Raw genomic sequence first — 26813 nt, 5'->3', positions numbered from 1 at the left:
TGATACTGTGCTTATGGGAGATTCTAAAGAAAAATTGCAAAGGTTAGTGGATGAGTTTGAGAATGTGTGTAAAGGTAGAAAGTTGAAAGTGAACATAGAAAAGAGTAAGGTGATGAGGGTATCAAATGATTTAGATAAAGAAAAATTGGATATCAAATTGGGGAGGAGGAGTATGGAAGAAGTGAATGTTTTCAGATACTTGGGAGTTGACGTGTCGGCGGATGGATTTATGAAGGATGAGGTTAATCATAGAATTGATGAGGGAAAAAAGGTGAGTGGTGCGTTGAGGTATATGTGGAGTCAAAAAACGTTATCTATGGAGGCAAAGAAGGGAATGTATGAAAGTATAGTAGTACCAACACTCTTATATGGATGTGAAGCTTGGGTGGTAAATGCAGCAGCGAGGAGACGGTTGGAGGCAGTGGAGATGTCCTGTCTAAGGGCAATGTGTGGTGTAAATATTATGCAGAAAATTCGGAGTGTGGAAATTAGGAGAAGGTGTGGAGTTAATAAAAGCATTAGTCAGAGGGCAGAAGAGGGGTTGTTGAGGTGGTTTGGTCATTTAGAGAGAATGGATCAAAGTAGAATGACATGGAAAGCATATAAATCTATAGGGGAAGGAAAGAGGGGTAGGGGTCGTCCTCGAAAGGGTTGGAAAGAGGGGGTAAAGGAGGTTTTGTGGGTGAGGGGCTTGGACTTCCAGCAAGCGTGCATGAGCGTGTTAGATAGGAGTGAATGGAGACGAATGATACTTGGGACCTGACGATCTGTTGGAGTGTGAGCAGGGTAATATTTAGTGAAGGGATTCAGGGAAACCGGTTATTTTCATATAGTCAGACTTGAGTCCTGGAAATGGGAAGTACAATGCCTGCACTTTAAAGGAGGGGTTTGGGATATTGGCAGTTTGGAGGGATATGTTGTGTATCTCTATACGTATAAGCTTCTAAGCTGTTATATTCTGAGCACCTCTGCAAAAGCAGTGATAATGTGTGAGTGTGGTGAAAGTGTTGAATGATGATGAAAGTATTTTCTTTTTGGGGATTTTCTTTCTTTTTTTTTGGGTCACCCTGCCTCGGTGGGAGACGACCGACTTGTTGAAAATATATATATATATATATATATATATATAATATATATATATATATATAAATATATATATATATATATATATATATATATATATATATATATATATATATATATATATAAACACACATGCACACATATATGCACACATGCACACAAAGTACATATATTCATGTGCAGTATAAAAAATGACAATCTAACAATGATAGACAAGAAATATATCACATCACATGGAGTCTTCAGCTGGAATCATTCCTGCTGAAGATACCATGTGATGTGATGTGTTGTAATGGTGCTGGTTCTTTATGTTAAATTGTGGTTCTGTCATCACACAAATGCACAAACACAAGCACACAAATACACAACTACAAGCACACAAATGCACAAACACAAGCACACAACACACACACATACAGTAAAACCCTCTTACGCTGTGACCTCTCACAGTGCAATTTTGTGTAAATGATTTTCAAAAAGAAGATTCGTAATATCATAATGTAAAAAAATCTTAATATTTTGAGCCACAAATTAAATAGTACATTAACGTGCAAAACTTGTTAAATAAACTTCATAGATTTTTCTCTATCTGTTTGCCAGGTCATGATCAGTACCCCTAGGCTCCAGTAGAAGAGGACTTTATTATAATTACTCTTTTCTGTGACATTAACAGTGGTGTATCTATCTTTGCAGCATTTTTACAATTGTTGAATAAGATGTTGGTTGATGACAGAGTAGAAAGATACATCTGCATTTCCCTCATATTATCAACATGGCAGTGATATTTTGAGACAGTAGGTTGAGGCCCACTGGCTCACATATTCATCACAATCTAGTTCATCCAGTACCTAGCACAGGCAGAGAGAGATACAGTTTCTTCTTGAAAGCTTCTATATTTGTTCTTGCAATATTTCTGATATCTGCTGCTGGTGCAAGCTGAATAGCCTTGGATCACAAATGTTGGCACAGTGTTTTCATATTGTGTCCATAGTATCCCTGCTTTTCACTGGGTCTATTTTATATTTCGTCCCACCTCTCTCCAATACATTATGGTAGATTTGGGACTAAACCCTCAAATATATTCCATGTATATATTATCAATTATATCTTCTTTGCCACAGAGGTACATTCTAAGTACTTTGAAGCATTCCCAGTGAATTAAATGTTCTATTGGCTCTATGTAGACAGTAAACAATTTTTGTTTTTTCAACTCTGATATCTCCTCTGCCTTGAATAGATCCATCAACACATGATATTCCATACATGAGAACACATGTGATTTGAAGGGTGTCATCACTGGCCTTTTTTTTTTCTTTTTGAAAATTCTCATTATCCACACAGTCATTTTTCTGGCTTTTGCATCATTTACCATATTGTGTTCTCTATATGATAAGTCATCTGAGATTATTATACTCATGTCATGCACATGTTTCCTTTTGTTTTATGAAATGGTCCTCCTGTGTTTTTATTTTTTATCTCCATTCTTTCTATAGCTGTGTAGCTGGAATTTGTCACCACTAAACATCATCATATTTTTTATTTCCCACTGCAAGATTTTGTTGATATCTGATTGCAAATTTTCTGTGCCTTTCACCAAGGCAGCCCTCCCCACACATTCAAATGCTTTAAGTAATGACTAACAGATGTGAGGTAAATTACACTGTAGTAATTTTTACCTAGCATAAGAGTAAAGACAAAAGTGTTTGGCAGATTTTGAGGTGCCAGGAACATAACCCTAATTTTTCCAAATGTTCTTCACTTCATAAAGCCATTTTTCCATAAAGTGCAGATTCTCAGACTCATATCCCCCCCCCCAGCATTATGAAAGGCTTTACACATTCACGCACAGACATGGAAAGACACACACGCATGCACACACACATGCCTGCAAGCATGCACGCACACACACACCTTAATGTTTATATATATATATATATATATATATATATATATATATATATATATATATATATATATATATATATATATATATATATATATATATAATGAATGTGTTAAATGAAGCTAAGGTAAGTTAGTGTTAAGAACATCATGTGACATTCTCCTTCATGAACTAAAATGGTTTCAGTATTGTACTATACTTTCTAAAACCAAATTTGAGAAATTTCTTTGCCTAGGTCAGAATTTTATCTAAGTTCTTAATACTTGATGTCTAAATTTAAATCAACAAAAGAATAATTAACAAGCAACAACATTCTTCAGTGTATCAAACAAAGAACATTTCATATGCTTTTTAGAATCATATATGTAATACCCTTCTTTTGTAAAAAAAAATTGTCAGTAATTTTGTACAAGTCTCAGATTATAAAATTGTTCACTGGCCACACCATAAATGCTATCTTTGATTTTCTAACTGTAGCACTTTCACATAATACCATTATAACAATCATCTATATTATTTCTATTTTGTGCACACAGCGCACATGTGTCTTGAGATTTCCTTTTTGAATAGTACGAAAACTGCAGAGGGGGCATGAGAATGGTTTCTCTCCAGTGTGAGTTTTGTAGTGCTTGAGAAAGTTGTTCTTGTGAAGAAAGACTCTGCCACAGCATGGGCAGACCACACCATATCCTGGTGGGCGGATTGACTGCAGGTGCCACACCAACGTTCCATCCTACAAGACAGATACACCACCTTACATAAGTGATACCTCATACTTTACTGCAACAAATACTTCCAAAGTTCTTCTACTTACTACTGACATAAAGTACAAAGCTAAATTATCAATCCGTTTACTATAAAATAATTTTCTTTTTAAATAATCATAGACATGATTCTTCACATCTTAAGAAAATACTTATTCTAAGGCAAGCTATTTTTATTCTGCTTATACTGTATATAAAATATTAAAGGAAAAACATTTACAGCCTTATCTAGGTGAACTTAACCTTTAGGTACTTTACACCAAATCCCTGGATCAAGAGCCCCTCATCAGCACGAAGGCCCTCTCTTCTTCGTATGATCTTTTCATGGAATGCTTAGTTTTACAAAACTACTTAACCAAATACCTAAAGTTGCACACTATACCATTAGCTTAAATAACTAATTATGCATTCTTCAGTTTGTAGTAGTTTCCAAAACATACATTAAATTAAACTTTGTACTGCACAGAAATATTAAAACATATACTGTGCTGCTTCAGATGTACACAAGATTCACCTCAGGCTGCTCTTCATATTATATAAATGAACTACCATACAGATGTTCATCTGTTATGTTATTTGTTCTTTATGATATTTTTTGCAAATTAAAAATGTATCATAAATTAAGACAAGGCAGGTGACACCCCCTCTGATGTAAGATATGTAAGACTACTACAATGATGGATGATCAGACAATAAGGGAGGTGTTCCACATTCTATTTTTGCGCATAAGGGTAACATTTCAACATTATGGTTAGTTTGCTTGAAATGCATTGCATAATTAGTGGCTTTCTTTTGTGCCTACCAGTGTTTTATTAAATGTGTACTACAGTATTTGTACTTCATAAAAAGAAATGAAAATTCTATTGTATGTATTGTGAGACACAAGCAACTGTCTACCTAACCTGGAAATTAATGTGAAATACTAAGAAGAAAAATGTTGCAACCCATTATGTTTCAAGATAAAATCTGCAAAATATAATAACTAATGAAGTGAAGTTATGAGACCTTACCGCAATAACATGCAGAATTTGTTCTCACTGAAAGATTTGTAAAATGAAATAATGAAGGATAAAACCAAGGTACAGAATATAAACAAGAAATTTTGTTTTTTTCTCCAACTACAATATTCTAAAAACAATAAGATATACTAGATAATTTTTTTATAAATCGGTTATTAATTAGTTTGCTTGGAGCACAAGGTTTAGTGCTTAGTTTGAATACATTATTAGCTTCGAGCAGTGTATCACACTACTTTTAATATTAATGCAGGATACCATCTTTGAGGACAATTATTTACTTCAGATTTATTACTACACTTAAAAAACTAACTCCTAAGATAAATTAGAAATAGCAAGAGTACTGCACTGTATTTGTTTTCATTAATTCAAAAACCAGTGTCCCTGATGTAAAACTTTTCATAAAGTGCATATGCCATTATTCCAAAGTATATGTCTTGCCCTTGCTGATAGATGCTTGAATGACAACTAGCAACAGCCTTGCTGATGCTACGGTACTGATAATAAATTACCTAAGCATCAGCATGGAAAAAATTATTGACATTAAAAACAAGAGCTAGTGTGTTATTATTTGGCCAGCTTGTACTCCTGCTGAATATCCCACATTCTCCAATACAAACAGTTGAATAATTTAATACAATCACAGTGTTAATATACAGTGGAACCTCTACTTATGAGTTTAAGGTCCTGATGTGACCTTGCTCACATCTGGATTTGCTCATTTGCAGAGTCAATTTTCCTCATTTAAATTAATTGAAATGGAATTAATCCGTTCCAGTGGAATTTCAGGCATGACAAAATACTTCAATAATTTCCCTAATATCAGCTCTACAGCTTATTTATCTATCAGAATTCATTTAATATGACATAATAAACAATATTAATAACATAGAAATATGATATATACACTAGAATGAATAAAATAAATGTCATTACATATGTGGCTAGTGGTGATGACAGCGACCATTGTTGTTGTTACCAGGGTATAACAAGGTTGTTTTCAAGGTACAAGGTCTGCCACTGCTGCTTCATGTTGTCTGCCACTGCTGCTTCATGTTGTCTGCCACTGCTTATTCATGTTGTCTGCCACTGCTGCTTCATGTTGTCTGCCACTGCTGCTTCATGTTGTCTGCCACTGTTGCTTCATGTTGTCTACCACTGCTGCTTCATGTTGTCTGCCACTGCTGCTTTCATGTTGTCTACCACTGCTGCTTCATGTTGTCTGCCACTACTGCTTCATGTTGTCTGCCACTACTACCTCATGATGTCTGCTCCCACTTTTGCTAGCGTATTGAAGAGCTTTTCAGTATGTGAAGGTTGAGGGGCAGTGCCAATGGACTGGTATTGGACAGTGACATCATTTGTTTACTCTTGAACATCGCCAAAGAATCGAACATCTGTCTCTTTGAGCTCAGTTTCAAGGTACTTCTCATCGTGAAACCAATCAAAATCATATCAATTTCTATAGTATATCTTCCATTCTATCAAAAGAGACCATAAAAACAAGAATCCAGTCATAAAAACCATACGAAAATATACCGCCAAGGGGAGACTAATGGCTGATAAGTGAACTTTATTTATGGTCCGATTTCTTTCATTTTTGGTATACGTTAAGAAACATCTTTCCATCATGCATTGCCCAAGTTTCAATAAGACAATCCAACAAACAACTGAGATCAAATTCCTTAGACCAAGAGCAAGAGCCCCTCACCAGTGTCAAGGAACCTCCCTTGAGGCCTGCTTGCATCTGGAAGCAAAAAATCGACCAAGCAACTGCTTGTATCTAGAAAAACTCACATGTGGATGCACTCGTAAGCAGAGGTTCCACTGTATTAACCATCTCAGGGTTTTGGCTGTACTAGTACGGTTTATGCACCAGGGTTTTTGACATACTAGTATGCCTAAATTCTAGCACCCTCAAATCTAGTGAGAGAAAGCTGGTAGGCCTGTATATGAAAGAATGGGTCTATGTGGTCAGTGTACGCAGTATAAAAAAAATCCTGCAGCACACAGTGTGTAATGAGAAAAAAAAAACTTTGACCGTGTTTTTGGATTAAAACAGCGACTTTGCACTGTATTTTCGTATGGTATTTATTGTTGTATTCTAGTTTTCCTGGTCTCATTCTATAGAATGGAAGACATATTACAGAAATTGAGATGATTTTGACTGGTTTTACAATGAAAAGTACCTTGAAATTGAGCCCAAAGTAGCAGAAATGTTCGATTTTTACCAAAGTTCAAAAGTAAACAAATCATGCTAAGCGTCCAATACACATCAACTGGCGAGTCTAATATTCTTTCACAAGTGCGCCGATATTATTTATACCATTTTTTACACTAATGCAGTAGTCTGCATAACAGTAAATCTTCTATTTTTTGTGAGAATAAAAATTCAAAGTGGAAAGTAAAAGAATGTAAGAGGGGCGTTGGGACGTGACTAATGAACAGAGGAAATGTCATTTTAGTTTATTCTGAACCCTATTTGGAAATTGGCATCTTTTGAAATTTGTGTGAAATTGGCAAAATTGCTAAATTCTGACCACTGTATTGGATAGTTGAAATCTGTAAATGGGTGGTTTCTTGCACTCATTCAATAGAAAAAATGGAGTTCTAGCGAAATATTCATGATTTTTGTCGACTAGTACAGTGGAATTGGCCGAAAATAGGGCTCAAAGTGGGCAAAATCACTGATGCGTAAACATCGTTGAGACCGCTAACTTCGCGAGAGCATAATTCCGTAAGTTTTCCATCAAATTTCATACTTTTGGTGTTATTATGATCGGGAAAAGATTCTCTATCTTTTCATAAGAAAAAAAAAATATTTTTTTTAATTTGGGAGACCCTGAGAACAAGTCTCTGAGAGGGCCTGTCGACCCTGAAAGGGTTAACGAATAGCGAGTGTTATTCAGCACTGCATGGCAAAGGTAAGAACATTCGTAGAAAGATAGAAATTCTGATTGTGAGGGTAAGTACAAATGGAAAGGAGTCACAACCAGTATAGTAAATCATGTTTAGAAAAAGTAGACTGAGAATACCAGGGAAATGTCAGAAATGAAGGCAGCAAGCTGATATACTGGGCAATCAATAAGATGTTGAACAGTCAAATGCATTTGCAGAGATACAGAAATCAATCAGATCCAGTGAAGTTTAGAAATGACAGCTAAGCAAAGGACATTTCTAAAGCTCTATGAGCAAGATGAGACACAAGATGAAACATATGTAGATGGTGACAAGGCAAGAGGAAGGATGGGGAAGGGAAAGGGAAAGGAGAGGAAGGAGTAAAAAATTAAAGGGTAAAAGGGATAACATTTATAATTTTCTCACATGATTCAACAGCTGGATGCTTAGTAACAAGGGTACCTGGTCAGTCTCCTTTATAAGAGCAGTTATGCTCTGAGGTGTCTTCATATCCACAGGCTCAAGACATGGTGCATATTTGGAACAGTGGATGGCTGATGATGATGGATGGGAAAATGAAAGGGAACAGCAGAAAGACATGTATTGGCAACAATGGAAAATAAACTCCTTCAAAGGTTTAGCAGTCATTCAACACATTACAGAGTTGGAGGCAGAAGTAGGGAACACACCACTATGTTGAGTATTATGAATGCTAAAGACACTGCCTTTTGCCTCATCCACAGTAGGAGTAGAAGAGTTCCAGGGAGGATGAGCAACTGAAGACAGGGATGGCAATAAATTAGGTTTGTCCCAAGAGAGTACAGTCAAAGACTGTAAGTTTGGAATCTGATACAGTACTTTGAATTATTATATGTTTATTTTATTTATAGAAATTGCTAAACCTGTAAGATTCGTGCAGTGCTGAGTCGCAGACGTAAGAGAGATGGTGAGGGGGCGGGGCAGAAGGGCTGAGGGAAGGGCGTCAGACAGAGGAAATGGGGGTTACTACTGTTGGAGCAAATCAATGTCAGTTACGAAATCAAAATACGGCAGACAAAGCTAGCATGTCAGGTTGTTGGAGAAGAAGTCTGAAACGAAGCTAGCATGCTTTAAGAATGGGACAATTAACTGAGGTATGTTTGACAGTTAGGACAATCTGGCAATCCTCATAAGTGTGGCACCAGGTGACCCTCCATAAAATGACCATGTGCGTGTTATTTGTGTATTGTTCCAGTCATTGTATTATACTTTTTTATTCTTTATAACCATGTGTGTGTATTTCTGTTGTGCCCAGTACATAGGTATGCAAATGCCATTTCCAATGAGAAGCAATGAAGGAAGTATGACCAAAAGTTCAAGCATGGTTTGAGGGAAAAAAATTACTATTCACTAATGAGGACCAATGATGCTGTGAGTAATCTTGCAAGATTATTACACGCATGGGGAAGTGCTAAACCTATAGGGGTCATACAGCACTTGGGGAAATGGGAGAGCAATTAACACTGATCTGTTGAAGGGGAGGTCAGGTTCAATTTCTGGAGCTGAGCCCTTCATCAGCATCAAGAAATCTCTGCTGAATGGTTTGAGTTACTACTGGAAAATAATCATAGAATAGTAAATGCCTAAGGAAGAGTGTAAGATTCTGAATTAAAAATAAGTGCCAGTCTCCAAGTTCATTCCCCTGAATCCTTATATGTCAAAGTGACCCAAGAGAAGACAATTGTCTTGTGTCTGATAGAGATACGACAAAGCCAACCTTGAATACAAGAGGGGATGTGAGGAATCATTGATCTGAATTCCTTGCAGTACACTCTGAGAGTTGGAGACTACAACAATGGATGAGGTAAACATGATAATGTGAATAACAGCAGCAAGAAAAGAATAAAACTGCTATGAAGATACAAATCACCTGTTACAGCCAGTCTTGGATCATGTAATTATGGCAAATAAAAAATGAATTAAACAAAAAATTTTCAACTTATTCTTATGAACAGCAATGAATAAAAAGTAACAGAATGAATAGAGCAACTTAATTAAGTATCTTATCTCCTTTGATACCTTTACCTTTGATGAGTCTCACTACTCTCAGAGCCCAGCCATAGGCCAAGCTTGTCTGGTGCTTGCCTGGTCATCCAGGCTGTTGCTGCTGGAGGCCAGCTGCCCCACATACCCATCACACCCTGGTTGATCTGGCACCTGGTGAAGATACTTGTCCAGTTTCCCCTTGAAGACTTCTACACTTGTTCCAGCTGCATTTCTGATATCTTTTGGTAAGATGTTGAATACTCTGGGGCCATGAATGTTGATACAGTGTTCCCTTATTGTGCCCACGGCACCCTTGCTCCCCACTGGGTTTATTTTGCACTTCCTCCCATGTCTCTCACTCCAGTATATTGTTATGGCAGTGTGCAAATTTGGGACCAGACCCTCGAGTACTTTCCGGATATATATTATCACGTATCTATCTCTCCTTCGCTCCAGTAAGTACATGTTCAAGACTTTAAGGCGTTCCCAGTAATTTAAATGCCTTACTAGCTATGAGTGTACCATAAATGATCTCTGTATTTGTTCCAGCTCTGATATTTCTCCTGCTTTGAACAGGGCCATCAGCACTGAGCAATATTCTAAATGAGGAAGCACTAGTGATTTGAAGTGTCACCATTAGCATTATTTCCCTTGTTTTTAAAGTTCTCAATACCCACCCCATCATCCTCCAGGCTGTCGTGATCTTTGTCTTATGTTCTTTGAAAAAAAGGTCAGCTGACATAATTATTTCCAAGTCTCTTACGTGTTCCTTTCGTTCTATTTGGTGGCCCTCTTGAGTTTTGTACACAGTGTTCCTTTTGAGTTCTTCATTCTTTCCATATCTAAGCAACTGGAACTTATCACCATTGAACATCATGTTCTCCACTGCCCACTGGAAAACCCTGGTTATGTCTTCCTGCAGTTTTTCAGTGTCTTCTACCATAGTGACTTTCATGATTATTTTAGTGTCATTAGCAAATGATGATACAAAACCATGATGGGTGTTTTTATCTATGTCTGCCACGAGGATGGGAAACAACAGGGGTGCCAGGACAGTGCATTGGGGAACTGAGCTTTTTATCTCACTAATGCTGGATTTTGCTCTGTTTACTACTACTTTTTGTGTTGTGCGTGTTAGGGACCCGAAAATCCATCTGCTTACCTTCCCCGTAATGCCTCTGGCCCTTATTTTGTGCACTATCACTCCATGATCGCATTTGTCAAACGCCTTTGCAAAATCTGTGTATATCACATCTGCGTTTTGGTCATCTTCCAATGCCTCCGTAATTCTGTCATAGTGGTTCAGCAGCTGACAGGCATGATTGTCCTGCTCTAAATTTTGGTCTCTAATGTTTAGCTAGTGCTCTACTACCTCCCTTATGTAAAGGAGCTATGTCTGCACTTTTTAAGGTCTCTAGTATTTCATCTAGATCTAGGCTCTTTCTTCAAAGTACAGTATACTGAGGGCTCGTGCTAGTGCACTTTGCACTTCTTTATAAATAGAGCATTCCATGAATCTGGACCAGGTGCTGAGTGAGTGGGCATGTTATCCACTTCTTTTTTGAAATTTATGGGATTTGTACTAATGTCGGTTAGTTGGTCTGTGCGGCCTTCTGATGGAGTGGAAAATGTTTTTGCATTCTCTACCTTGCTCTCATTTTGTGGGTTGCTGAACACAGACTTATACTGTTCTTTTAGGATTCCACTCATTTCTTGTTCATCGTCAATATACGAGTTTTCTCTCAATAATAGTCCAATTCTACTGGTAGTTCTTAGCTTGGATTTTTTCATAGGGGTAGAAATATTTTGGGTTTCTTGCAATATCCTGTATGTCCTTTTGTTCCCTCTGTACTTCTGTTTGGTATGACATCCTAAGGTTTTGCTCTAATTCAGTGATCTCTCAGCTAAGACTATCTTTTGTTTGTTGTGACATATTTGTGTTTTTAAGTAAAGAACTACAAAATTAGAACAAAAATTAAGTTTAACAATGTAAACTAAATTTTTTTTTTTTTGCTTAAGTACTTTTCATGTGGAAAAGTGGGATGGGTTTGTGTTGACTGATGAAGGCCTTTAATAACATAGACAAAGTATTGTACATCTTATAGTTTTCCAATGTAAATCTTTTAGTACAGTACATGAGACATTAAACTTGCTTTTCATAAATGAACATAACAAGTGAGTGATAAAAATCACGTAAGATTAAAAGTAGGATGAAAGAAAGTTCACTAATTTACAGTGGTCAAAATGTATTTTTAAATTTAGTACATGTCAATGAACATTTTATAATTTGTAGGGATTGATTTTTATAAATAGTGAAACTGATATACTTTGAAACATCTAACTAATATATAAAGCAACTCCCAAGTTTATTGGTTCAATCAGAACCTCAAAATACTTTATCTGCAATATATCTGCTGACTCAGTGATTACTGTTCATTCAAATATCAGAAACAATACCATTTACACCTTTAATAATATGAATTCAATTCGAAACTCATTCTTCCCCACTTTTCAGCCTCTCTAGAGCACTGTAATTCATACCCAATCTCACTAAAATGTCTATCACATTTCTTTATCATACAATTAAAACAGTTCAAAATGAACCTGCCTTCACTTTCTTCAAGTTGCATTAATATGTTAATATTATAATCTATATACAATTTAATTAATTCTTCTGAGCACACCACTAAGCAATTATTCGTTAATAGTTTTCTCTTAAATTTCCATTCCCATAATTTAATATCACCAGTGTGTATGCATCACCCACTACTACTAATCTTCCACTCAACCCTAAGCCTTTACATACCTCCACTAAACTGTTCAACAAACTTTTCATCTCGTGCAATATATTGCTGATGGTGTCTCTTTATATGAGTTCGTAAATTACTATTCTGAGTCGTTTTATAAAAGCAATACATGCAAGCATAAGGTTTTTCACCAGTATGTGTGTACAAGTGCTTGCGCAGATTGGTCTTGTCCCGAGCCACATAGCCGCAGTGCTGGCAAATGTAGTGGCTCAACTTCCTAGCCACCCCTTGCGCATCCACAACCTCCGAGCCCTACAAGAGAAGAGAAGGCAAAGCTTTACCAACAAATGGATGAGCTCCATGTATAATGACGGACAACTGAGAGATAAGTGCTGGATCCCCTTTACTGCTATGTGTAGTACTGAAGCAATGATTTTTTTTGGTTTTGAAAATTATTAAAGGCATAACATTATCTCTTTGTTAAATATTATTTGAATAAGACTTCTGGGGTAGTCTTACGATAAAATATCAGCAACTTTAAAACTAGCATTAATCCCAATAATTACCTTTTCACCTTGAGCATTATTACAGACATTACGGTGTACAAAACTTGTAATATTACCAGTGAATTATTACAAAATCTAAAATAAGGATGGAAAAATATTAATAAGCATAACAAAACTCTGTGTAGGTGGAAAAGATAAAATTCTTAAAATATCTAAATAAAATTTTTACCCACCATAATTCAGTTTGATTATCCTGCACTCCAAGACTGACAAGAATTCACCAGGATTCAGTTGCCTAGATAAACAAGCCCTAATATCGCTTATTTTTATTAATTTGGTAAAACCTCTAAGATCACATTATTTTTACAAGGTGAAGTCTTTATGCTGATTTCTTCATTTTAACCAAAAATAAATAATACCCTTAGTAATGTCAGAACAGTTTCCTTCAACTCTAGTTCAATAAAGTGTATATAACTAATAAAAATCTTTAATGTTTGGAAGGTTAGACAACAAAAGGTGGTTTGTATTTCATATTTTATTGTAACAGGTAAAAACAAGTTATTAACATTTGGTTTAAATAAAAACTTCATTAAAGATAATATTGTTCAGTGTAATTGACTAACAGTTTGAAAACAAAACATCAAAGAAACAAATACTATAATAATATTTTAACCCGTTAACTCTCCAAACGTTGATTTACGTTTTCATTGCTAGCGCTCCGAATATTTTGGGAAAAAAAAAAAATTAAAACAGAGCAATTTCCTGTGAATAACAAGACACACACACACACACACACACACACACACACACACACACACACACACACACACACACAAAAAAAAAAAATGCGCCAGTACTTGTCAAGATAAAAGGCAGTGAAGCTGGCACTACATGCTCACCTGACGGCAACATGGAGTCCTGCTACTTTCAGAAACATTGAAAATATACCCTTTTTCTCGTTTTTTTTTTATTTACATAATTTCAGATAATTAAAATTTATAGTACAGTGGAACCTCTATTTTCATATGTCCTAGTTTGTATGTAAAACTATAGTTATTCTCTATAAAATGTATTTTTTTGTTAATATTTCCCATAAGAATTAATGTAAATCCAATTAATCCATTCCAGACACCCAAAAATATTAACAAAAAATATATTTATAAAGAATAACCATAATTTTACATACAAATTAGGACATACAAAAACTGGGATTCCACTATAGTTCTTGCAATTTTAAAGCCAATCTTTGTTCTGACACTAATATTAAGTAATGAAATAGTAATTAAATAGTCACAAACACACTGACAGGTGAACATGTTCACCTGTCTTGGTCACACTATTGTCTACAAATATATACAAATAATTTATAGGTTCCAGCAATGTTTTTAGAAGTGCTGGAGTGTGAAACTCCTAAGCATCTTGCTGTTACATCTGTCTGTCTGGCTTTGTCTGTCTTTGTCTGCTTGCGTATGTCTCAGTCTGCCTCTGTGTGTGTGTGTGTGTGTGTGTGTGTGTGTGTGTGTGTGTGTGTGTGTGTGTGTGTGTGTGTGTGTGTGTGTGTGTGTGTGTGTGTGTGTGTGTGTGTGTGTGTGTGTGTGTGTGTGTGTGTGTGTGTCCGTCCCCGTCTGTCTCTCTCTTGAGAGAGAGCCGTTCATAAACCAACAGGTATTACACGTTGCAGAATTGTCACATCTGAACAAATGGAAATACTTATTACTTGCCAGTTATGCTTATGCCTCATATCAACAGGCACAGAATAGCACTTTGGCTTTTTTTTTTTTTGGGGTTATCCTAGGTAACCTACACTATGTATGATAACTTCACTTGTATGTACCTGTACCTAAATAAACTTACTTAGTCCTTGATTCTGGTTTATGAGCAGCTCTGGGACAAAGACAGGCAGACACAGAGACAGAGGTACGGACAGAGATAGAGGTAGAGTTACAGAGAACTAGCAAGTCAGTCAGCTAGCCAGCCAGCTTGCCAAACATGTATTACACATGTTACAGATTTGTTTCTCTTTACTTAGGGCAAAGGTTATAGGTCATTCTGAAAGAATCAGACTACCAGTGGTATCAAAATTGAAAGGATGTTGCATAAATGTTACACATGGATTATTATCTAGGTCTTTGATATTTCCTCGACCACTTGTGGCCTCGTCCATCTCACAGCCACTAAACTTGGGGTCAACATCACTTTCCTTTTAAAAGGGGAGTTTTACTATGACATGGCATTAGTAAATCCCTGGGGTTTGCCATGATGTTTGCTCTAGCTGGCACTCAATCGAACTGGTGCTCCCACAGGGTACTAAGTAGTACCAGATTTTTTAACATTGCACACACCGAATGTAAAGACCCATTCTATACTGCCTAGGCCTATTGTGCCAAATTTAGGGGCAGGAAAAATAAAATGCTGATCTACATTTGGAGTGCTAGCAATAAGAACGTAATCAACATTTGGACAGTTAAGGGGTTAATATAAACAAATTAGAATTCAGAAGGGCACACACAAAATACACAATACTCTATACCAATAAGTAGGCACACACACACTGGAATTTTTTTTTCTTTCAATTATATACATTATTTACATGTTTTCAGTGTTATGTCTGACATTTACTGAAAACGCAATATCTGGGTGTAGTCGTTTGACATGAGCTTTAACGTTGTTGCTCTGGGTTGATCGATAGTTGCAATATGAACAAGCATAAGGCTTTTCTCCAGTATGAATCCTCTTGTGTCGTCGGAGGTTGGTACTGTCACGAGCCTTGTAGCTGCACTGATCACAAAAAAGCTTCAGTCCATCATCACTCTCTTGAACCAGCATCTCTTCTGGCAGATTACACACCCTAACATACTGGGTTGTTGGGTGCCCTGTTCTGGAGACAACCCGTGTGCCCTAAGGGGAGAGAAATATTGCATACTGGTCATTATGATAAATCTTCCATGCAATAAGAGAGATGTCTTCTATACCTTAAAACAGATAAGCTTCTATCACACTGCTAATAATCTTCATCTTTCTTATAAACCAGGGCATACATTATTCCCTGTATGTAGAAAAGTGGGCCACATTTCATATAACTGAAGATACCAGATGTCAGAAAACTGCAAAACATCAGTCTTGGGAAGAAAAGATCCAATGACAAGAGGTCTCACTCTGTTGTTAATGTACAGTATATATAATTTCTTTATTTAAAATCACAATTTCTTTTTCAGTCAATCCACAAAAAGAGGAGGACAAGATGTACCAGTTCTGTTCCCTTCTCCTTGGTTTGTCACTGGTTGTTGCTGTTCAACAGGAAGGAGAGGCCGTGTATGAACTCTTTTAATGTGTGTCCTCAAGTTGCTGTTCTGAGTTGAGCGGTAGGAGCACCAAGGGCAGGCATAAGGTTTTTCTCCAGTGTGGATGCGCAAGTGCTTCTTGAGGTCTTTCTTCTGACGAGCAAGGTGGCCACAGATGGGGCATACATGAGCACTTTGGATAGCCCGGGCCACAGTCTGTCCCAGCGACTCACTCTGTCCTGGGTTACTGCGTCTTGACAGTGGCCCCTATAAGAGAAAATGGGCATTTCAGTCCTGGATCCTGTCCTGTTGTCATCAAAACCATGGCAATGCAATGCTTGTCTTCTAATATCACTAACCATTACTTATCAAATTCTACATGGCAACAATGAAAAGGTTCATCTTTAATTACGTATCTATAAACAATACATAAAAAAACTACCAAAATAACTTTTCATAAATTTATTATGTATATAAAATAACCAAAATTCCATAAAAAATTTAGTTTGGTAACATAATTTTATAATTAAAGTTTGGTTCTCACATAGATACACATATGGTACAGCATAACAAACACTGATAAACACAACAAATAATGTTTGAGAGCTGAGACCAAGACGAGAGAAGACAAATGGAATTATAAATTTTTAATGAGTCAAAAAGATACTGTACAAAATTGAATTTCTTCAGTGAGAGGGTAACGGGAAACGAACTTGGAGGAGGACGTAGAAGAGGCAAACTCCACAAAAGAATTCTAATGTGATAATGACAAAGCCAATGGAATTGAGGCATCACATTAGCTGATTAATAATTGAAGCCCAAGAGCTACAAATCAATCCACAAAACATATAGGGGTGTAGTACATGATAGGAAGGCATGTAGAAAATGGATCACAAGAAGGCAAATATATGTAGAAAAAAGATACAGTACATTAGAGAAAAAGTTGTAAGGGAAAAGACTAGATAAACAGAATAAAGCAGAGAAAAGAAATATGTAGAAAAAAAAGAAAGAAAAATAGAAGTGTGTAGAACAGAAATTTCGAGTACAGTTGGCAAAGTGGTATATAACTGCACTGTCTTAGCAACCCAGAAGTCCACTAAGGAGACATCTATATAGGTTTCTAATTTAATTCAAAATAGTTTCCAGACCATAAGCATATCCCAATCAGAATGTCATAAAACCTAATTGCCTCCCAAATACCCAGCCAAATGAGAAATATATGTACAGTACAAGTTTCCCCTGCAGTTTTGCTTTAAGTGAATTTGCTATTGTACAATGTCCCATTTCTATCAGTAGTATTACTGCATGTGCGATAAACATTCACAATATACTGTATATATAGTTATATCTCATACATGTGAGCAAACACTTGAAAACTTTCCTAGTCCCTGCTCTGAGCAGATAACTTGACCCTGCTGAGGCAAAAAATATACAGTATGGTATTCTGTACACTCCTGAGCAATTTCCATGCATGGTACTCTACTGCTAACTCTTGTCAAGTAACAAGTGTGAAACTAATTTTGGATGGGAGAGCAATATGTACCATTCAAAACTAGAAATGCAATAATTCACTTAAGCACAGCAAGCATTTGACACAAGGATTCCTTTCACACATACTCTCAAATATTATCATCATTATATATGACTTATAAGCAGCTTCATATATTTATGGCATATCATCAGTGGATACCTACTGTCACTAGCAATAAAGTTTTATCCCAGGAAAGAAATACCCATTTAGCAACTCTCCACTCTTAATCCGAACAGAACATCAACACTTATAGCTTAATGCATTATCTGGCAAAGATAACATATGTTCTAGAAAGTGAAACAAATGCATGTGATAATGTTAACTCTATGAGTGTCTGTAATGTAGATCTACATACTGATGCCAGGGGTCCCTCTCGTAGATCTACATCTTGAGCTTAGCCCACTCAAATAAGCTGAAAGTGGTAAATTTTGGCCTAGATATGAGAGAATGGGATTGTGCAGAGAGCAGGCACAGTATAAAAAACTATCCTGCTCCACGGAAAGCATGATGGGAAAAGGGAAACCCTGACCTTGTGTTTGGTTTAAAATAGTAACTTTGAGGTGTTTTCTAGGAAGGTTTTTACTGCTTTATTGACTCTTTGTTGGTATAACAATTTTGGTTGGTTCCAGGACTGGAAGTAGCTTGATATCAGCCTCAAAGTAGCCAAAATATTTGTTTTTTTTTTTTTTGCCGATTTTCCTGGGGACAGACAAGGCCCCTACATCCTCCAGTCTGTTTTACAGGTTGATTAGTTTGCCTGAAATGCAATGCATACCAGTGGCTTTTTTTTGTGCTTAACAATGTTTTATAACATGTAAACTACATTATCTTTGTAAAACATAAAAAGAAATAAAAATCTGAATTTAAAAATCTGATTCAACTGTTGGGACAATGTAAACCATAACCAGTCATTCCTTATTATATTATCTGAGAAATAGGATAAAATTGATTTTTCTTTGTGTGATTATGAATTCAAAATAGAAGGCAAGTCTAATATATGATAGTCCTTAGACATGATTAATGAACAGAGGAAATGCTGTTTTAGTGCCTAAAAGGTCTGTTTATTTTGGACTATATTTGAATTGGATTTTTTTTGTGTGAAAAATTGGTCAAATTATCAATTTCTGTGCACTCTATAGGGTAGTTTTGATAGATGAACTACATCACGCGCGGGCGTAGATCTACATTTTTTTTTTTACATAAGAAAGCACGTAAAATCGAACGTAGATCTACATTCGGAGTGCTATGTGAGTGAACGTAGATCTACATTTGGACAGTTTAAGGGTTAACCCTTTCAGGGTCCGTCCCGTAGAAACTGTCCAAACATAGAACTACATTCACGCGCGTAGCACTCTGAACGTAGATCTACATTTTTTTTTTTACAGAAATAGAGATATTGGTTTTAGCAGAAAGCACGTAAAATCAGAGGAAATGAACGTAGACTTTGTGTTAAATTGGCCAAATTAACAATTTCTACATAGAAGTAATCGGAGTGCTATGTGAGTGAACGTAGATCTACATTTGGACAGTTTAAGGGTTAACCCTTTCAGGGTCCGTCCCGTAGATCTACGGCTTTACGTTCAGGGTCCAAACTGTAGATCTACGCCATGAGCTCAGCTCACTCTGATAAACTATGAGTGGTACATTTGGGCCTAGATATGAGAGAATACATCTATGTGGTATGTGTCCACCACATAAAACAAATCCTGCAGCACACTGTGTATAATGAGATAAAAAAACTGAGACCATGATTTTCGATTAAAACAGCAACTTTGCAGCATTTTTTTGTATGTTTTCTATAGTTGTATTTGCGATTTCTTGGTCTCATTTGATAGAATGGAAGACTTGTTACAGAAATAGAGATGATTTTGATTGGTTTTAGCACTGGAAATGGCTTGAAACTGAGCTCAAAGTAGCGGAAATGTTAAATTTTTGCCGATGTTCAAGAGTAAACAAATGACCTCACACGTCTAATACACGCCAGCTGGTGGGTCTAATATACATTCACGAATGTGGTGATGATATTTATACAATTATTACAACATAGCAAAACAACAAATCTTCTATTTTTTGGTGTGAATAAAAATTCATTATGTGAATAAAAAATAAAAATGGAATTTATTTGTAAAGCCTCAAAATGTAACTAATGAACAGAGGAAATGTTAGTTTAGTGCCAGGAATACCTACATTGTTTATTCTGGACCCTATTTTGAATTTGGAATATTTTGACCTTTGTGTTAAATTGGCCAAATTACCAATTTCCGATCACTTTATTTTGTAGTTGAAACAGTTGACTTGGCGATTTCTTGTGCTCAATCGATAGAATAGAAGTAATACTAGTGAAATAGCTAAGAATTTGGTCGACTGGAATAATGTAATTGGCCTAAAATGGGAGTAAAATTCGGCAAAATCGCCGATTCGTAAATATCGCTGACACATCAAAATTCGCGAGAGCATAATTTCGTAAATTTTCCATCAAATTTTGTACTTTTTGTTTTATTACCTTCACAAAAAGATTCTCTACCATTTCATATGAAAAAATAAAAAAAAATTTTTTTTTTGAAAATTTTTGATCTAGAGAGTGTACAGAGATCCTTTACTGCACGTATAAGTTCTGTCAAGCACCTTAACTACTGGGAACGCTTGGAAGCACTTGACTTGTACTCGTTGGAACGCAGGAGGGAGAGAGATATCATAATCTACACTTGGAAAATCTTGGAAGGAATGGTCCCAAATCTGCACACAGAAATCACTCCCTACGAAAGTAAAAGACTGGGCAGGCGATGCAAAATGCCGCCAATAAAAAGTAGGGGCGCCATTGGTACACTAAGAGAAAACACCATAAGTGTCCGGGGCCCAAAACTGTTCAACAGCCTCCCATCAAGCATTAGGGGAATTGCCAATAAACCCCTGGCTGCCTTCAAGAGAGAGCTGAACAGATACCTAAAGTCGGTGCCGGATCAGCCGGGCTGTGGCTCGTACGTCGGACTGAGTGCGGCCAGCAGTAACAGCCTAGTTGATCAGGCCCTGATCCATCGGGAGGCCTGGTCGTGGACCGGGCCGCGGGGGCGTTGATCCCCGGAATAACCTCCAGGTAACCTCCAGGTAACCACTTCAGATTTTGGCCTTGGACCCTGAAGGGGTTAATGCTCAATCGACAAAACGGAAGGCATACTAGCGAAATAACTAAGAATATGGTTGAACTGAGCAATGGAACTGGCTTAAAACAGGACTTAATGGGGCAAAATTGCCAATGCATAAATTGCACTGAGACCACTAAATTTACACCTGCATATTTCCACAAGTTTTCCATCAAATTCCATACTTTTGGTGTCATTAACTTCAGAAAAAGATTCTCTACCATTTTAGAATATTTTTTTTTTAAAGTGGATACTGAGTGCTTTTAATTTGAGGCTTTAGACAGTGAAAGGGTTAACCATGATGCACTGTTTACTTGCCTAGCCTTAGAAGGATTTTTTGAAAGGCATGAAGACATCATAAACAACCCAAAGAGTTGTGCTGAGGTCAAAAAATATTGACAGGTTACATATTTGAAGGTACAAAAGTGTGCATATTAGTATGTCAAGATACATTGGCATTATTTGCGTACTAGTACACTGGACACAGTTAAGAGGTGTTGAGTCTTTCAGCCTAGATGGAAGGTGTTCAATTTTTAGCTTTGATCAATCAGACTTCCCAAGAAGATGGAATTGAACACCTTCCATCTAGGATGAGAGATTACCCTTAAAATCCCCATTTTTTTTTTTGAACTGTCACTTTCAAAGCTAAGGGGATGAATGAACACCTCAAAATCTACACTTCAACAGTCTTCAATATATTAGTGACTTCTGTATTCAATTGAAGACGTCTGCTGTGCAGGTAAAATGTTTCAGCAATAATGATACTTATAGGTTGGAATGAATCTTATACAGAGGCCATAACATTAGGATCTCCAAAAACACTTATTCTCTCCCTTGGTTCAAAATTTCCTAAACTTTCAATTAATACACAACTATACATACTTTGGGCTACAGATTTCACTGTCCACGAATCTCTAATGTGGGTTTCTGTTAATTTTTTATTATAGGTGTTGTATAACGACAAAAAAAAAGTCTCCCGAGGTTGTTTTGAGCTGATTTTAACAAATTTTGGTGAGGCGATTTTGTTGGCAAATCCAGTACTGATCCAACTGGTGCTTGGGGCAAGTGCTCTTATTCCATCTAGTCCAGAGGTGATTGGTATTTAATATAATAAGAAGTTCTAAACCCATAAGGGTCATATAGCACTTGGAAAATAGGAGATATTCAGATTTGATCTAAGGGAAGAAGTCACTTTTCCTCAAGGAAAAGTGACCGATATGAGTATCCATCCAGGACGGGTGGTAGTTGCAGTATTTGGGGATTTAGTAATTATTTTAATTCTGGTGCATGCTTAACTGTTATTATTCTCCCCATTATTTATAAAAGAAATGGACAGATAGCATTTTTTTTAGATCTGAAAAGAGCTTTTGTTCGAGTTCCTCACGAGACAGTAATCAAAAACTACTGCAGAAAAAATAAGAAATTAAACAAATTATAATGAATGAGTTTTTTCTGCTTGAATAAAAAATGTGAGAGATAATATGTAAACATGTTCTTGAAGAGAAATGTCACCAGTTAACCCCTTGACTGTCGCAACCCCCAATCCTGAGGTGTCCCCTGGTGTCGCAAAATTAAAAAAAAAAAAAAAAAAAAAAAAAAAAAAAAAAAAAAAAAAAAAAAAAATCTTTTCTTTTCTTATGAAATGATAGAGAATCTTTTTCCCAATTGTAATGACACCAAAAAAACGAAATTTGATGGAAAACTGACGAAATTACGCTCTCGCAAAGTTAGCGACCTCGGCGATATTTACAAATAGGTGATCTCGCCCACTTTGAGCCCTATTTTCGGCTAATTCCATTGTTCCAATCGACCAAAATCATGGCTATTTCTTTAGAACTCTGTTTTTCTATCGATTGAGTACAAGAAACTGCCCATTTACCAATTTCAACTACCCAATAACGTGGTCAGAAATTTGCAATTTGGCCAATTTCACGAAAATTAAAAAATATGACAATTTCAAAATAAGGTCCAGAATGAACAATGCAGACATTCCTGGCTCTAAAATAACATTTTCTTTGTTCATCAGTCATGTCTCCATGCCCCTCTGATATTACAATTGCTTTCTATTTTGAATTTTTATTCAAACAAAAAATAGAAGATTTACTATTATGCAGACTACTGCAATACTGTAATAATTGTATAAATAACATCAACCCATTCATGACTGCATATTAGAATGGCTAGTTGGACATTTATTGGAAAATGACATCATTTGTTTACTTTTGAACATCGAAAAATATCAAACATTTCCCCTACTTTGAGCTCCATTTCCAGGTTCTTTTTATAGTAAAATCAATCAAAATCACCTCTATTCCTATAATATGTTTTCCATTCTATCAAATGAGACCAAGAAAACGAGAATACAACCATAAATACTATATGAAAATAGACCACAAAGTCGGCAATTTAATTAAAAAAACGGTCGAAGTTTTTTTTTTCACATTATGCACTGTGTGCTCCAGGATTTTTTTTATGGTGCACACTGACCACACAGACCCATTCTCTCACATGTGGGCCTACCAGCTTTCTCCTGCTTGATTTGAAGCCGCTAGAATTTGAGTATACACGTATATACGTCAAACACGGTACCTCGTAAGACGTATATATACGGCCGCGACAGTCAAAGGGTTAAGATAGTAGGATTTTGGGCTTAAATTATCAGCTTTGTGGTTCATGTAAAAAAGAATACTGTACACTCATCCTTATAAATTTGTATGATTCTATATTCACAGATGTCAGTTACCCAAGTTTGTAGTGAACGGCAACCAGGACATAGGTTTAATTATCCATTTTTACCCCGATCAGTCGCTTTTCCACGCCCAAATTCGTTCATTATTTCTTATGAATGTCAAAATTACCCAAATTGAAATGATATATGACAGAGATATGGTCATTACAACACAAATGAACAAAAATCTGAAACAAAATTTAATATGAAGTCAATCCTGTGGTATTTGTAGTTTCCAGTTTCACATGAATTTAAGGAATGCAACCCCTAGCAAATTTGCAGGAATAACTGATGATAGAGTGGGAGAGGCACTGTCAAGAAATTTTGATGAAAATAAGAAAAAATTTTGGAGTGAGATAAACAAATTAAGAAAGCCTAGGGAACGAATGGATTTGTCAGTTAAAAACAGAGTAGGGGAGTTAGTAGATGGGGAGGAGGAGGTATTGGGCAGATGGCGGGAATATTTTGAGGAATTTTTAAATGCTGACGAAGAAAGGGAGGGAGTAATTTCATGCACTGGCCAGGGAGGTATACCATCTTTTAGGAGTGAAGAAGAGCAGGATGTGAGTGTGGGGAAGGTGTGTGAGGCATTACACAGAATGAAAGGGGGTAAAGTAGCTGGAACTGATGGGATCATGACAGAAATGTTAAAAGCAGGGGGGGGGGGAGAGGGGATATAGTGTTGGAGTGATTGGTATTTTTGTGTAATAAATGTATGAAAGAGGGGAAGGTACCTAGGGATTGGCAGAGAGCATGTATAATTCCTTTATATAAAGGGAAGGGGGACAAAAGAGACTGTAAAAATTATAGAGGAATAAATTCACTGAAAAGTGAATGGTAGGGTTATTACTGAAAGAATTAGAGACAAGACAGAATGTAGGATTGTGGATAAGCAAGGAGGTTTTAGAGTGGGTAGGGGATGTGTAGATCACGTGTTTACATTGAAGCATATATGTGAACAGCATTTAGATAAAGGTAGGGAAGTTTTCATTGCAATTATGGATTTAGAAAGGGCATATGATAGTGAATAGGGGAGCAATGTGGCAGATGTTGCAAGTATATGGAATAGGTAGTAAGTTACTAAATGCTGTAAAGAGTTTTTATGAGGATAGTGAGGCTCAGGTTAGGGTGTGTAGAAGAGAGGGAGACTACTTCCCGGTAAAAGGTGGGTCTTAGACAGGGATGGGTAATGTCACCATGGTTGTTTAATATATTTATAGATGGAGTTGTAAAAGAAGTAAATGCTAGGGTGTTGGGGAGTGGGGTGGGATTAAATTATGGGGAATCAAATACAAAATGGGAATTGACACAGTTACTTTTTGCTGATGATACTGTGCTTATGGAAGATTCTAAAGAAAAGTTGCAAAGGTTAGTGGACGAGTTTGGGAGTGTGTGTAAAGGTAGAAAGTTGAAAGTGAACATAGAAAAGAGTAAGGTGTTGAGGGTATCAAGTGATTTAGATAAAGAAAAATTGGATATCAAATTGGAGAGTAGTATGGAAGAAATGAAGGTTTTCAGATATTTGGGAGTTGATGTATCAGCGGATGTATGTATGAAGGATGAGGTTAACCATAAAATTTGATGAAGGAAAAAAGGTGAGTGGTGCATTGAGGTATATGTGGAGACAAAAAACATTATCTATGGAGGCAAAGACGGGAATGTATGAAAGTATAGTGCTATGAACACTCTTATATGGGTGTGAAGCTTGGGTTGTAAATGCTGCAGCGAGGAGGCGGTGGACATGTCCTGTCTAAGGGCAATGTGTGGTGTAAATATTATGAAGAGAATTCTTAGTGTGGAAATTAGAAGGTGTGGAGTTAATAAAAGTATTAGAGGGCTGAAGAGGGGTTGTTGAAGTGGTTTGGTCATATAGAGAGAATGGATCAAAGTAGAATGACATGGAGAGCATATAAATCTGTATGGGAAGGAAGGCAGGGTAGGGGTCGGCCTCGAAAAGGTTGGAGGGAGGGGGTAAAGGAGGTTTTGTGGGCGAGGGGCTTGGACTTCCAGCAAGCATGCATGAGTGTGTTAGAGAGGAGTGAATGGAGACGAATGGTATTTGGGACCTGACGAGCTGTTGGAGTGTGAGCAGGGTAATATTTAGTGAAGGGATTCAGGGAAACCAGTTATTTTTACATAGCCGGACTTGAGTACTGGAAATGGGAAGTACAATGCCTGCACTTTAAAGGAGGGTTTTGGGATATTGGCAGTTTGGAGGGATATGTTGTGTATCTTTATATGTATATGCTTCTAAACTGTTGTGTTCTGGGCACCTCTGAAAAAACAGTGATTATGTATGAGTGAGGTGAAAGTGTTGAATGATGATGAAAGTATTTTCTTTTTGGGGATTTTCTTTCTTTTTGGGTCACCCTGCCTCGGTGGGAGATGGCCAACTTGTAAAAAAAAAAAAAACTGCTGTATATAAAAATAAAATGCATTTTCCTCTAAAACATAGAATTCCAGTTCTGTACTGGTGTATGCAACAAAGGCACAAATAAAGTTTTAACCCTTAAATGGTCCAAACGTATATATACATTTTTTCAACATCTGAAAGTATGTAAAAAATGTAGATTTTTTTTTTTGTTTTACATGTGAAAACGTGTAAAAAAAACTTTTATCTACATTTTTTTTTTGTTATATTTGAAAATATGCAAAAAAAAGTAGATCTACTTTTGTAGCACTACGAATTTGAACGTCGATCTGTTTGGACCGTTTAAGGGTTAACAATTAAAACACTGTACTATAACAAAATTAACATTATTCCTTTCAATATACAGTGGTTGTACAGAAAATAACAGGACAAAGAATGGTAATGTCTCACACAATTTGTAAAGCAGTTTGCTATCTGTAAAACTTCAGAATGGTTCCTATGTGATTTGTGAATGTGCATGCACTACGAGACGTCTCTGCTGTGTTTTTATTCACTTACTCTGGGTCAGTTTTGGAAAGGGTTGTCCACAAAGAAAACCTAGTCTTTTGCTGGGTGCAGGAGCTTTAACTTCAGTGCCTGTTGAGTGTACTGAACTACAGCTACTGGCCCTCATATGGCTGAGCTTCTTTTTCTTTGACAACTTAGCTTTTACAGAGAGTTCAGTTCGGCTTCTAGAATTGTTATTAATTGCTCAGGCCTGACAACTCTCTCCCACACCCCTACAACCCTCAACCTAACTGTTGCTACCAGCAGTCTGCAA

At 36.6% G+C, this 26813-nt stretch overlaps 1 protein-coding gene across 17 annotated transcripts in view; it reads right to left on the bottom strand.

Annotated features, from left to right (window-relative positions):
• The window catches only part of LOC128684992 (longitudinals lacking protein, isoforms H/M/V), a 331763-nt gene that overhangs the window by 93175 nt on the left and 211775 nt on the right, over window positions 1-26813 (bottom strand). Inside the window, exons 6-7 of one of the 17 annotated variants that reach the window (XM_053771410.2) lie at window positions 16190-16490; window positions 15651-15840 (exon numbers count right to left, since the gene is read on the bottom strand). The exons of 9 other annotated variants lie outside the window; for them this stretch is intronic. In XM_053771410.2, the coding sequence (XP_053627385.1) occupies window positions 15791-15840; window positions 16190-16490 (351 nt within the window). In that variant the 3' untranslated portion in view covers window positions 15651-15790. 7 more of the 17 variants (XM_053771413.2, XM_053771412.2, XM_070104037.1 and 4 more) reach the window with 7 other exon arrangements.

The sequence above is a fragment of the Cherax quadricarinatus genome, chromosome 5, assembly GCF_038502225.1.
Source record: "Cherax quadricarinatus isolate ZL_2023a chromosome 5, ASM3850222v1, whole genome shotgun sequence".
Lineage (NCBI taxonomy): Eukaryota > Metazoa > Arthropoda > Malacostraca > Decapoda > Parastacidae > Cherax > Cherax quadricarinatus.
Note: the sequence above shows the minus strand (reverse complement) of the source record. Positions and strands in the feature narration are given on the sequence as shown.